The sequence below is a fragment of the Poromitra crassiceps genome, assembly GCF_964638095.1.
Source record: "Poromitra crassiceps genome assembly, chromosome: 10".
NCBI classification, from domain to species: domain Eukaryota; kingdom Metazoa; phylum Chordata; class Actinopteri; order Beryciformes; family Melamphaidae; genus Poromitra; species Poromitra crassiceps.
The window spans coordinates 6,876,082-6,891,217 of NC_139631.1; the positions used below are offsets into that span (position 1 = coordinate 6,876,082).

The window sequence follows — 15,136 nt, forward strand, 5'->3', positions numbered from 1 at the left end:
GAGGAAATACAGTCATTTACACGGGTGATGTGATTTGTAGAAAGCGATCATGTATGATGAACATGTTCTTGTCCGTCTGCCCCCTCCAGCTGCTGGCTATGCTGCTGAAGAAGAAGCGCTCCCTGCTCAACAGCCACATCCTGCACCTCACCTTCTCCCTGGTGGGAACGGTGGACAGCGGCCATGAGACCTCCATCATCCCCAACTCCACCGCCTTCCAGGACCTGCTATGTGACTTCGAGGTGAGGGAAAAGAGCAGGAACCTTCTGATTGTTGCTGGTCAAATTTGGGATGTGCTTGAAGTTGCCACTCTGGCTGATGGAGAAAAAGGTTTCTTATCCTGCTGTCGAACCTTAAAGAAACGGAGACAAACTGGTCCAAGATGTGAGGACATAATATTCAGCTTATAGCGTGTTTTCTCTGCCCCTCAGGTTTGGCTCCACGCCCCCTATGAGCTCCATCTGTCTCTGTTTGAACATTTCATCGAGCTGCTCACAGAATCCAGGCAAGTGTCCAAATGTTTCCATCTTTGAGAGAACTGTCCTGAACTAACCTCAACTGTCCTGAACTAACCTCAACTGTCCTGAACTAACCTCAACTGTCCTGAACTAACCTCAACTGTCCTGAACTAACCTCAAATGTCCTGAACTAACCTCAAATGTCCTGAACTAACCTCAACTGTCCTGAACTAACCTCAACTGTCCTGAACTAACCTCAACTGTCCTGAACTAACCTCAACTGGTCGACTGGTAAATAATAATGTTAGGGCAGCACAACAGTTATTTGGCACCAAAGCTTCTCTCAATAGTTTGTTTCTTTGACACACATGCTCAAACTCATGACCACACTCAATTTAGTCTCTTTCTGTGACTTGTTATTTAGCCTATTTCATTTTGTTAGTTGTTCTTGTACCATTTTGACATTTGATGTCATTTGTCATTGTCGGAATTTCATCAAATGTGCCTCAAACATCTCCTTGGACTCAAGCCTGAACTGATTAGATTTTGGTGGTCAAAGGTCAAGGTCACTGTGACCTCTCAAATGCCATTTTCAAGCTTGTTAGCGCCATATCTCAGGAATGCCTTGACGGAATTTAATCAAATTTGCCTCAAACATCGACTTGGACTCAAGCATGAACTGATTAGATTTTGGTGGTCAAAGGTCAAGGTCACTGTGACCTCTCGAATACCATTTTCAAGCTTGTTAAAGCGATATCTCAAGAACGGCTTGATGGAATTTCTTCCAATTTGACTCAAATGGCGATTTGGACTCAAGAATGAACTAATGGCGGAGGCATAAATCCGCGGTGCGGTCGTTCTAGTTTCTTTCTCTCTCGTTGGGGAGAGAAATTTTTAGAAGCCAGTTTATATTTCCGTTCCTCTTTGTTTTGCCAGTGTTTAGATCATTCAGGCAGTTAAACTAAACCAAAGCCTAAACTAACTGTGCTGTCTCTGTTGTACAGTGAAGCGGCTAAGAACGCCAAGCTGCTGAGGGAGTTCCAGCTGATCCCCAGACTGCTGCTGACCCTGAGGGACACCTCGCTCTCCCAGCCCACCGTCGCCGCCATCAGCAACGTGCTCAGCCTGCTGCTTCAGGGCTTCCCCAACCCATATGACCTGCTGCGGTATGCACGCACACACGTGCACGCACACATACATGCATGCACGCACGCACACACACACATGCACACATACATACGCACACATGCACGCACACATACACACACATGCACGCACGCGCACACACACACACACACACACACACATGCACGCACACACACACTGTAGCGGAAAAACCCCTAGAGCTGACCTTTCAGGTCGCTTATGGAATATTTTAAAATATCCAAACTACATTAACTCAATAATATAGCTTGAGGCGATACCAAAATATTATCTCCTTCAGCACTTTTGATGCCTGGGGAGAAAAACCCTCATCCGGTATACGAGAGTTCCCTATAAGCCACTATATATTACGTCCCTCTAGGTTCTGACCTTATGACCCTTTATATTTATACTCCGGCTTCGCTAATCTAGCTCGAATCGGTCAGACGTGGTTTTCCACTTTACTAGCCTATGGAAGCTCCGGAGTTCAGAGTATATAGTTAATCTTTCTATCGATAAATTTATATTCACAGATAGTAGGGGTTAATCACTCTTCTTTTTATACCCGCTGATTCACACAACAAATATTCTTTGATTAGCAATCACCAGTGTTTAGACCAGAGCTCTGTTCATCAGGATTTAAACTCAAACACAAACCCCGGCTACGATAACCACTTCCAGCCGTGTCAGACTCAAAAAGTCTGTCACTAGCCGGTCCCAGTCATCCAGGGCACTTTCTCCTGCTTAAGTACAGATGATATACAGAAGCAATCAAACACTTTAGAGAAATGTTCTACCTTAAACCGGGTGGATAAATGCTACGTCCATTTTTCCACTGAAACTGTTCACACTCATTACACTCAAACACTCAAGGGAGGGGGTCACGCTTAGCGCGCCCTTAGTGGGCCAGGTATTATACCCAAGGCTTAAAAGGTGCCTCTGGTGGAAATACTCACTGCTCTTGGAGCGAGGAGAACCTCAAAATGGTACCGGCAGGAAAAAGGAGTGAAAATAGGTTTAAAAAAAATATTTATTTTAAAATCAAAAAATAAAAGTTTTACAAGATATAAAACAAAGTTTTTCGTTCAAGACAAAAAGTCCTAAAAGCAGTCGTCCAAGCAGTCTTCCCAAGGAGTGATGTGAAAAAGTGATCAAGAATGATCAAGTGAAGCTCTCTGTGGGGCTCTCCCATATTTATACAAGATTCACCCCCTCCCAATATGCTAGAATCCCCCCCACCTTTGAGGCCGGCTTCCCATGAGCTCACTTTGGTCATGTAATGGCTGGAGCAGGTGTCCAGCTCTGGCTCTCTGCCTGCTAGAGAGCTAGTTAGGGGTTTGCTGGTTAGTTGCCCCCCTCCCAGAGAAATGTGACTTCTTTTATCGAATGGCCAGTCCTGAAATTATAACTCCACCTATTCTGAGGGTTCTTAAGTTCATTCAGCTCCTCCGGGGACCTTGGTGTACATAGATAATATGGCCTTGTCCTTAATTGACACCCCTCACTCCCCCTGTTATCTGACAGGCCGCAACATTAATCTTCATGCAGCTGGGGAATACAATGGGCCCTCTCACTGACAGCGCAAAGCAAAGATACATTTTCTTAAAAAGGGTGTGGGCAGGTGCTCGGTATCACTCTCCTCCCGTCCCTTGCTCTCTTCTAGACATGTAGAAGGGCCTTGTGGTCTGCTCTGTTTATCAGCCCCTCCCTTATCTACTTTGAACAAAGCAGATAAGGGTAAACAAAGGATAAACAAAGGATAAACAAACAGTGTAGTTTCTCAAAAAACAGTACCTAAGCAGGCATATACTCTTAAATTGTGTGCTAGGCCGCTCTGCATAGGTGCCCCCCCATCTCACTCTTCCCCCTCCTCTGGCTTTACACCTAGAGGGGAGACAGTAGATGAAAAGCACCCCAGCAAAGCGCCCAGGCAGAAAACATGATCTCATTCTTACAGCATCACTTGCATTCACCAACGCTGAAAACGAAAGTAACCGAAAGTAACCTCTTCCCCTTGAAACCTAAGCTTTCTCTCCAGTGGCTTCAAGGCTTTGTAGTATATGTGACAGTGCATGACAGTAAAACAGTTCTAATGCCATTTTTGACTAGAAATACACTTTACCAGTTGGACAGTAATAGGCCCACCTCAGTCTTTTTGGCCTACAGTGTTTGGAGCAACATAAACCAATACAGCATGATATTCGAATGTCATTATATAAAAAGCCAATGCTATTTTTTAGCCTAATTTTATAAGCAAAGCACAGCATGAATAGCACACCAGAATAAAATAAGTAATAGTATTGGAACAAAAGGATAAACAAGCCCGGTTATATCTCTTCTTCTCATGTACCAAATAAGTGCAGGGCGCATTGATTTAAACTAAACTTTGGACCATAACAAGCGTTTAACGAGTTAGCATGTAAAAGCAGTACCAAGGGCCTGCTATAGTAATCCCAACATCACAAATCTCTACAACACACACACACACACACACACATGCACGCACACATACACACACACATGCATGCACGCATATAAAAAAGCACTAAAAAGCATATACATTATACAAAATAAATGTGCATGGGTATTCTTTCAACAGATTTTTTTTTTCAACAAGCAGTGGACTTGTTTATGCATTTATTGTTTGTTTTTTTTATATTAAAAGGGACATAAAACATTTGATCATATGACTCTAGTTAATTTGCATTTCACCTCAAACAAGACAGGACACTGCTTTCAAGTCTGACATTTACCCTAGATTTGATAGAAAGATGAACAACATTTCAGCTTTTTGCTAACGAGGGTGCTGCTAGATGATGTCACTAGGTTGACTGTACAGTACAGTACAGTACAGTAGTGGAGCACAGGCTAGGTATGTGTTGGTAGCAAGAAAAACAACAAACACTAACCAAAACTGTCATTGGTCTTCACCACACAGGTTCGGCCAGTTCATCTCCTCCACTCTACCCACGTTTGCGGTGTGTGAGAAGTTTGTGGTCATGGAAATCAATAACGAGGAGAAGATCGATGGAGGTGATAACAAACATTTGGTTCTATATTGCCAAATTCAGGTCAAGTTTGCCCTGTGGCTGCTACGTATGTCTGCTCAACCAACCACTTTGGCACGCAGCCAGTTGTCATCTGGAGATTAAAATCAAAAATCATATTGGGCTGGTAAAATAAAGTGATTGTTTTGTTTATGACCAGTTGTGCACAGTGGTGTGACCTCTTTTCTTCTGGCTTTCAGGTAACGACGATGATTTCGGGGGCCTCCTGTCAGCCAGCCTCATACTGCTGAGGAATCGGCTGCTGGACATCCTCCTCAAACTGCTCTTCACCACCAAAGAGAAATGCACCGTCAACGCCCAGTAAGGCAACACGCAGTCTTTACATAGCAACTTATCATGAAAGCATCCTGCTCTAAAACTAAAACCCCCAGCGGGACCCATTCATTATTCTACCCAATTTTAATATTCACCATAATAGCACATGTGATGGATCTTGATGGTAAGTTTACTGGCTCTTGCCTGCCTTGACTAAAGGAAGGTATGGTCAGCTGTTTTTCATGCAGTAACAAAACAAGCCTTTTTCTCATGGCTGAGTGTTGCTGTAATATAGTAGAGTAAGTAGACAGTTTAAGAGCATTTCTACTACGTTTCTAGAGCTACTGGGTGCTGCTACTGTCGGCTGAGCCCAGAGCCGCTCTGCTCCAGTGCGCAGCTCCTACGGCAACGTCACATGGACAAACGTGTCACTCTTAAAGAGACAGGCGCCGATAAAAATAATAAATAAATACATTTAAAAAAGATTTTTGACTTAACAATAATAAAAGTCGATCATAAAAATTATTATTCGAAAATTTGAAATTCATTGCCCATCCCTACTCCCTAGTACTGGCTAAATTTGGCTGTGGCTGATTGCCGGTCTCCAGCCATCAATTCAAGGGCTAATGGTATAATAAGTGTAGTCGCTTGGGAATTAAAGCACACACACTATTACAACTCTTTTACAACTCAATTAGTAAATTATTCAGTTGTAATTTTTTTAGAGCCCAGGAATAATACGTTGATTTCATCATTTTTGAGCGTTTATGTTTTGAGCTGATGAGATGATCTCATAGTTCATAATCAGATCTGACTACAGGCTCTTAAGATTTACATACTCAAATACCAACAAGTACTCCAAGTCAATACAATCCAAATCCTCACCAATATTGGCTGGAGCAAGCTGTGGCCCTGAGAAAACAGAAATATTTAAGAAAATTGGCAACAGACTGCGTTTTATGAAGGAGCAGTGGCTGCATCTACTTCTTAATGCATATCAGTGTTTCAGACAGGAGGCTCACCCCACTTCTCTCTCTGTCCCCCTGCAGGGCGTGCGAGGAGCTGGTGCGGACGGTGGGCTTTGATTGGCTGCTGATGTTCATGGAGGAGCATCTCCACTCCAGCACGGTGACGGCTGCTCTGTGGATCCTGGTGGTGCTGCTCTCCAACCAGGCCATCCTCAACCGCTTCAAAGAGGGCCTGTGTGGAGGAGGCTGGCTGGACCACACAGACTCTGTGCTCACCAACAAGATAGGCACAGTGCTCGGTGAGTGGGAGGAAGCTACAGTAGGCTTGGCATCACAATCACAATATTTACCACTGTGATTTAGAAATCACCAGATGCACTTAACCCATTGATACCTGATGCAGCATTTGTGTGTGTATCCCTTTAAGACCGGTTCGCGGTCTTAAAGGGATACACACACAAATGAGGGATATACACGTAAATGCTGCATCAGGTATCAATGGGTTAAGTTAGATGCAGTTATCCTAAGCTAATCGCCTTGCAAAATGAATCCGAGCATAATTACCTGAGGTTATTGAAGTGTTGGGATATATTTCAAATCTTTTAATTTGTGTATCTTAAGTACATGACTTCCCTCCCACGAGAGTCAGAAGCATAATGACGTCCTGTGTGCTGTAATGTGGCTCAGCAGACACCCCTCGTCGTCGCTCTGGCAAAGCTTTGCGTCGGAGTTGGCCTTCGTTCAGTAAACACAAAGCTGCCCACTTTGTGCGCCGCACAGCCAGGGGTTCGTCTTCTCCTCTTTTGCCTCCCGCAGCAGATCTACCTGCTTCTGTTGGCCAGGCTGCTGGTGCAGCCGCGTCCGTAGTCCCTGCTCAGCTCACTGCTTCTCAACCTTTGTGGTGTGTGCGTGACCTTCCGAAAACAACGGGAAGCCGCCTAATCATGCCTGACCTTTGCAGGCATAAACCTGAAAAATTGTGTGGACTTTGCCACCAGAAGATGACTTATTTTCTCTTTTCTCAGACTTATTCATTTGATTGATTATTGAAGGAAAACTAGATGCTTCAATGACTCACTATTTCACAGGAAAAGGACATTAATGACAAAGATTAAGAACATGATAGTACATTTGTATAGAGATAGAAATATATTTTGTTCGACTCCATAAACTATCTTGCAACCCCTCCAAAACCGTTGTACCACCACCACCACCTAGGTTGAGAAGCGTTCCCCTTGCTTCTGTCACCCAGCCTGAGTAGTGATATGGCCTGTATGCTGTAGCATTGTCACAATGGGGCGGCTTTAGCTCAGGAGGTAGAGCGGGTCGGCCAATGACGCAAGGGTTGGCGGTTCGATCCCCGCTCCCTCCCAGCTGCTGTCGTTGTGTCCTTGGGCAAGACACTTAACCCGCCTTGCTCCCGATGGTGTGTAGGCACCCTGCGTGGTAGCCTGCCGCCATCGGTGTATGAATGGGTGAATGTAGACTATCTACTGATTGTAAAGCGCTTTGGATAAAAGCGCTATATAAATGCAGGCCATTTACCATTTACCAGGCCATTTACAATGCTGCATATCTGTCTTTACTCTGGCTGGTGTCCCATCAAACAAAAGCCCTGGGCTTGATTCAAATATGCATTAGTTTGACTGTTGGTTTAGCCACATCCTTATCTTTGAGCCGTTAGTGGCCAGTTCCCATTTCCCATTCTGATTAAGTGAGTGAAAAGATTAGAGCGTGCTCCTCTCCTTTGCGCTGCACCTGACCTGTTCAACCCCAAACCAGTTACAAGCAGGGGGGGCAAATTACCACCAGCCAAACGCTGGTGCTTCTTCTGTATCTGGGAGGGGTTTCTACTCAACCAGCCACTTTGGCAGGTTAACCATATATCAATTGGAGCTCCCTACTCCATTCTGCAAATCATGATTAGCTGGTGTCAAAGCAGGTCAAGTTCTTTCTTTCATTGAGTTCCTACCCTGTGTTGCCATGTAGCCAGTAGTTGCCTGAGTTCAGACGGTTTTGTGCTGGTCGTGCCCTCTCCCTCCACACGAATAAGTCAATACTTTAGGACTGACTATGGTTCCCCTCTCCTCCAACCCCCCCTCTCTCCTTAGGGTTCAACGTGGGGCGCAGTGCGGGCGGGCGCTCCACGGTGCGCGAGATCAACCGAGACGCGTGCCACTTCCCAGGCTTCCCTGTGCTGCAGACGCTGCTGCCCAAACACACCAACGTCCCCGAGCTCTACTTCCTGCTCATGGCCGCCTTCCTGCAGCAGCCTGTCATCGAGCTGCCTGACAGCCTGCAGGTACATGTTAGTACACCCGACCTTTTTTTATCCTTCTTCTTCTACTGCTACTATTATTAATGGCTTATTACTATTATTACTATTAATTAATTATCTATTGGTCTGGTCTGCGATTCCCTACTGCAGCGGCTGCATCTATATACAGTGTAGGAGCAATTGAGAAGACTCAATGTTATTGATGTTATATGGGAGAATTATTGAGGATATTCAAAAACAAAACTCTGGTATCTCTCACCAAACCAAAGTTGCTAAACCAACCTGGAACTTTGAAACTGAAAGGAGAGCAACGGTTAATTTTTCCAAGCTCAACTGCAGCAGTAGCTCAACAAGCGTAGAGTATAAATAGGACTTTGCTACAGCGGGAGTATGCGGAAGGGTGTATGTCTTCTTGTATGCCTTCTAGTGAGCTTTAAACAGTTGCGGGGGAAAAACCCCCAACTGATAGTCAAAGTGTCAGGATCACGGCTTAACGGCCATCAGTGATACTGAGGTGAATTTACATTGACAGCACCTGCTGCCAGCCTCATTCTGATCCCCCGTGACTCACAATGACTCGCAACACGAGGAGCGAGCTGTCGAGAGAATGTAGGGACACAGTGGATGGATGAATCCAGAAGGAGGCAGTAATGCAGCAACATAAAGGATGCCAACTGCCATAAAACACCACAGAAGAAGAAGAAGAAGACTCGTAAGAGTAGAATGAGCTAAATTCCTACAGTAGATCACCGACCTACAAGCAACCTACAGTGAGGGGAGCAGTAGTCAGTGTCCTGACAACAGATGATGACTAGAATGATAGAGATATGCTAGAGGGGGAAAACGAAAGGATTTAACTTGTTGATATGTTGACACTTGACAGATTTTGCAGATGTTGGCAGCTTTCGGATTAAAAAAACAAACTAAACTTAGTGTCGAGTGGAAGAGCACACATGCAGCTCGTGCTTCATTGGCGATCCACAGTATTGGATTGACAAAGTAGAGGCACATTTTTTATCTGTTTTCCCATCAGCAGACTTTACAGATGGCAGTGTCATGTCATGTCTGACTGTATATTACCCCAGTGTGTGTCTGTGTCTGCTCAGTTTGACCTGGACTCCATCTGGACCTTCATCTTTGGCATGCCGGCCTCCAGCGGGACGGTGGTGGGCTCCATCCACAGCATGTGCACCGAGGCTGCCTTCCTCCTGCTGGCCATGCTGCGCAGCATGCTCAACCTGGTGAGCCCCACTGTCCAGCCCACACTCTCAAAACCATGGGTCCAAAGACGGCCAATAAGCACCTTAAGGGTTGCCTGCTCGTAGAAATATTCCTTATTTCTTGATCAAAATCCCCATGTGTTAGAGGTTCACCAGTGTTCCTTGTTAAGATTTTCCCCGCCAGTCTGAGATATGATCTTGTAAACTTCCAGTCACCCAGCCATTTCTCCAACCGCCCATGAAGGGTTTCATTATACTGTATCTATTTTGGAAAGCTTGGAATATATTCAATATTTCAAAACTGCAAATTTCAATAGAACCCCATTATGTACTTTACCTTAATCTCAGCAATCATTTTGTTAGAGTAGGTGTTTTTCTTTCATGCTGGATGTCTTATTTTTGGCTTGTAAATGCTTGATATCCAGTGCTTGATAATAACAGCCTGATGTGTTTTCCTGTGTGCCCTCCAGCCGTGGCAGTCAGAGGAGGAGGGCTCATGGCTCAGGGAGTACCCTGTCACCCTGATGCAGTTCTTCAGGTACCTTTACCACAACGTGCCCGACCTGGCACCCATGTGGCACAGCGCCGACTTCCTGTGTGCCCTGGCAGCCAGCGTCTTCCCCTTCAACATCAGGCCCTACTCTGAGATGGTAATATATATATATATCATTATATATATATATTTAATGATGTTAAACACATTATTCCTGACCTACAATAATTGTAAAAAAAAAACGTATAAAGAGTTCGGGGGAAAACTCCATCTCTCCATCCATCGCAGGTCACCGACTTGGACGATGAGGCGGGGTCTCCCACTGAGGAGTTCAAGGCGTTTGCCGGGGACTCTGGGATGAACCGCAGCCAGTCTGAGTACTGCAACGTGGGCTCCAAGACCTCCCTGACCAACCACCCGGCCAAGAAGTACGTGTTCGACTTCATGAGGGTCCTGATCATGGACAACCTGTGCATGACCCCGGCCAGCAAGCAGACGCCCATCATCGACCTGCTGCTGGAGGTGAGAAGATCACTATGGCCACTGTCACAAACAGCACAGTTAGCGTAGACACACAGTGAGCATAGACACACAGTTAGCGTAGACACACAGTTAGCGTAGACACAGTTATCGTAGACACACAGTTAGCGTAGACACACAGATAGCATAGACACACAGTTAGCGTAGACACACAGTGAGCGTAGACCAGGGATACTCAACTTGCTTTGTCCGGGGGCCACTTTCGTGAAATGATAGAAGGCCAGGGGCCAGTTAATAAACAATCAATATACATTTTTCTGTAATGGATTGTAGGTTTTTGGGGTGTCAGCCGGAGTTTAGTCTGACAATGTTGTGCACACCGGATAGTTAGTTAGGTTAAGTACATACATAAGTGCCTGGGTAGCGAGCAGATGGCGGTATTTGACAATTTAGCAGCTAAATCATAGATTATTGAAAGATATTCCATATTCCAGACTGAAATGCTATAACAGAAGTGGAGTATTGGCCAGAATGACATGAACATTTGGACACTTATTCAGCGGGTATCTTGCATGTTGCGTTCAGGTGCACTGTAATTTTTTTTTTTTTTTTTTTTAATTTTTTTTTCAATTCCATCGCGGGCAATTCCATCGTGGGCCACACATCATTTGTTGCGACTGAACTTTTATTTATTGCATCGTGTCATGGTTGAATTGAATCGTGAACTACATACTATACTGAAGCATGATCTAAGTGTGTGTGTGTGTGTGTGTGTGTGTGTGTGTTTTCTGTTTTGTGACCACTAGGCCTCTCCGGAGCGCTCCACCAGAACACAGCAGAAGGAGTTCCAGTCCTACATCCTGGACGGTGTCATGGAGCATCTTCTTGCCGCTGATGTCCTCCTAGGTCAGACCACTGCACCAACAGCCAGCCCAATCTTCCATTGCCAGTCTTACTTTTTTAGCTGACAGACCACAGTCTACATGCCAACATTCGCCTGCCACTTTCGCACTCCACTAGATTATTTAAATGGACCAGAACCTTCAAGCAAAACCCCCACGGGATCAATAAAGTTTCATCTGATCTTATATTATCTTAATGGTTAATAAGATAAGTGCCAAAAGTCCCACCTTTTTACTGCAGGTTTGCTGAGCTACTGTTACACTTGTGCTCCATCCTCACAAGTAAATAAAAAATCACGTTTTGCTGTCTGTTGCTGGTGGACAGACACTCAAGTGTTGTGAACTAATGGAGATTTCAGCAGTGTTGACTTCCGTGTCTGTAAAGCCCAGTTTACACCGATGATTCGCAATGAGACAAAACCATTGCAGCGGTGTAAACTGGCCCGTCTCATCTCGACTTGTGAATCTTTGGCTTAGACTGGGCTTAACAAACAGCCTCTCTTGCTCCTCCCCTCCGCCCAGGTGAAGATGCATCTCTGGCCATCAGCAGCGGCGGCAGCTACCAGACCCTGGTCCACAACGTCTTCTACTTCAGCCAGCGCGTGGTGGACAAGCTGTGGCAGGGCATGTTCAACAAGGAGTCCAAGCTGGTGGTGGACTTCATCGTGCAGCTCATAGGACAGGTATCAGCGGGGGGGGGGGGGGGGGGGGGCTCGGGCAGAAAACCACCATAGGTTCTCACTGGTGTCGAATGGGCACATCAACCCAAATAGTTTATAATGATTAATGCGTGTCAAATTTTGTAGAAATATGAATCCTACATCACTGACAAAATACATCAAGGAAGGCCGAAGCTCTTGGTACACTTTTGCTAACGGCATCAAATAGCCTAAGTTAAGCCAAAGCTTTTCCTCCATCTCTGGAAGGCAGCGTCTCTGTTTCCCCCGACGACACCTGCAGAATACTGCTGACTCAGTGGCAGCAGACCAGCAACCAGCTACATTTAGAATAGAACTGGACATCCAGAAGAGGACTGGTCACATGACTGGTCACGTGCCCGAGCGGCGCTAAAGTGGACAGACTTAGCCACAGCAAAGCAGCATTTAGTAGCTGGTGCCTGGAGGCAGGTTGCCACCCTGCGACAGTGACAGAGAAAGGCAGCTGGTGATCCAGACAGAAGGCGTCTGTGTGTTCGCTGCCTGAACGAGATGGAGAATTGAAACGCTCTTTTCTCTGAGCCGTTTCCCGGCTAATGCAACCAATGAACAAGCTCAGGATTCAATTAGCCCAGCAGCATCCATCTAACTGCCAGGCTCACTTACTCATATTAGCCCATAGATGCACCACAATTAGATATGGCTGTAATCGCATTTAGTTCCTGACTGACAGGCGTGTGTGTGTGTGTGTGTGTGTACGTGTGTGTGTGTCTACGTGTGTGTGTGTGTCTATGTGTGTGTGTGTATACGTGCGCATGCGTGCCATTGTAAATGCCCTACTTTCTTCTGAAAGAAAAACTCTTTTCAGTTGTCAGAAATAATTATAAGTAATGGCAACTAACTGGTTGAAGAGCACGACTGTAGATGGCGGTTCCCAACCTTTTCAGACTCATGGCCCTGATGTGAAAATCTCAATCATGTTTGCGGTCCACATCAGACCGTGTTGTGGTCCGTTCTGTGGTCCTGTGTGTCCCAACACAGGCTTCACTAAGCCTCTCGTTCTGCTGACATCTTTTCACGGCTCTCTCTGTATCCAGAACACAGCCGAGGCACAACCAACCACCCACCTGGAATCTCTTTTCCATAGCTGTTTCTCATCTTCAAGATTCAAGATTCAAGATTTTTATTGTCACTCCGTGGTACAAGTATCACGTGTGAAATTCTTGTGCTGTGAACTCCGTTTACAACATAGTACAAATATAACAGGACATATGAGTGCAAAAACAACAAGAGACACAACAAGCAATAAGGCAGTAGAGTGATAAGACAAGTCAGAGACAGTGGCATATTCACTGCACATAGGTCATCCGAGGAGGCAGAATTGGGCCAAGTCACCCTCAGCGATATATGGGGGTATTGCTAATTTCGTAATCTTGTTTATGTTCTACCACTTTCTCCTAACCGTATCTCTCTTTTGTCCCTCCCTGTCTACCTCATCTGTTTTCATACCCCCCCTCCTCCTCCTCATACCTCACCCCCCCCCCCCCCCCCACCTACCTCATACCTCATTGTCGCCCTCTCCCCGTCCTTCGATGTCTTTTCCTTCTGCCTCCAGTCTAAGAGGCGGTCCCAGGGACTTTCCCTAGACACCATCTACCACTGTCTGAACCGGACGGTGCTCTACCAGCTCTGTCGGCCCCACAAGACGGTGGCGCAGCAGGTGGCCCTGCTCGATGCCCTGCGGGTCCTGACCGTCAACCGCAACCTGGTGCTGGGACCCGGCAACCACGACCAGGACTTTGTGGCCTGCCTGGCTCACTGCTTCATCTGCCTGCACAGTGGGAGGTAAGGGGACAGATGTGTGTAGTAGCACTGTGGTTTGAGTAGTATAGTACTCAGATGTGTGTAGTAGCACTGTGGTTTGAGTAGTAGTACTCAAATTTGTTCACTACAAAAATGTTGGACATGCCACAATTTTTATTTACATATAAATGGAATTATGCCATGACCAAAAAAGTGTGAAACAAATCCAAACAATCTTATATTTTAGATTCTTTAAAGGCGTTGGAAAGGAATTCATACATGTCAGAAACACATTTCATGCCTTTAAGCCGAAACCTTTAGATCTAAATGACTTTAAGAGAATGAAAAACAGTCAATTCAATCATCAATCAGATGGATACAAACTTTTGACTGGTAGTGTACATGATCCTCCCCACACACACACACACACACATTCTGCATTTTGCACAACCATTTTGCAGCCTTTTCAAACTAGGGATGGGCATTTCTAGCAAAAACGCTATTCGAAATTCGCTGTGCCAAAGTCAACTTTTCGTCGAAATTTTGACTTTGGAGAGGGAGAGGGAGAGGGGGTGACTTTAACACTCTATTGTCGTTAGGCAGCCAGAGCTGAGCCTACGTTAGCCTACGCTAACATTAGCATTAGCGTAGCGCGTAGATGGCCCAGGGAACAGTAGGCAGAATATCAGCTTTTTGTCATGCAGTAACAAGCCTTCTGAGCTACTGGGTGCTGCTATTGTCTGTTCTGCTCCAGTGCACAGCTCTGGTGCGCAGCTCCTACAGCAAAGCCACATGGGCAAAATGTGTCTCTTAAAGAGACATGCGCCGGTAAAAAAAATAAAAATTATAAATAATAAATAAATAAATGGTAAATGGCCTGCATTTATATAGCGCTTTTATCCAAAGCGCTTTACAATCAGTAGGTAGTCTACATTCACCCATTCATACACCGATGGCGGCAGGCTGCCACGCAGGGTGCCTACACACCATCGGGAGCAAGGAGGGTTAAGTGTCTTGCCCAAGGACACAACGACAGCAGCTGGGAGGGAGCGGGGATCGAACCGCCAACCCTTGCGTCATTGGCCGACCCGCTCTACCTCCTGAGCTAAAGCCGCCAAACGATTTTCGACTTTGAATAATGAAAGTCGATCTTGATAATAAAAACGATTATTCGAAAATTTGAAATTCGTTGCCGATCCCTACTTCAAACATTATTTTGAGGCACTCAGTGAGGCGCAAGGCCAGCATTGTGAAAGTGCAAGTTCTGCCTACTCAATAAGCTGGAAGGTTTGTTTTCTTCAAATCACAACAAAGCGAGGTGTAAACACAGCTTCTTAAAAAATAAATTCTAACTGCAGAATCCCCAGCCTACAAAGCATGTTGTGTGTGGTGCTGATCCAGTGTTTGTGTCT

General features: G+C 45.5%; 1 protein-coding gene across 1 annotated transcript in view; it reads left to right on the forward strand.

Annotated features, from left to right (window-relative positions):
- wdfy3 (WD repeat and FYVE domain containing 3) overlaps positions 1-15,136 on the forward strand; it is a 130,611-nt gene that overhangs the window by 86,157 nt on the left and 29,318 nt on the right. Inside the window, 13 exon segments of the mRNA XM_083644708.1 lie at positions 90-242; positions 432-505; positions 1,463-1,624; positions 4,540-4,634; positions 4,849-4,969; positions 5,974-6,191; positions 8,004-8,194; positions 9,223-9,411; positions 9,861-10,040; positions 10,172-10,405; positions 11,170-11,269; positions 11,788-11,948; positions 13,537-13,766. Of these exon segments, the coding sequence (XP_083500834.1) occupies positions 90-242; positions 432-505; positions 1,463-1,624; positions 4,540-4,634; positions 4,849-4,969; positions 5,974-6,191; positions 8,004-8,194; positions 9,223-9,411; positions 9,861-10,040; positions 10,172-10,405; positions 11,170-11,269; positions 11,788-11,948; positions 13,537-13,766 (2,108 nt within the window).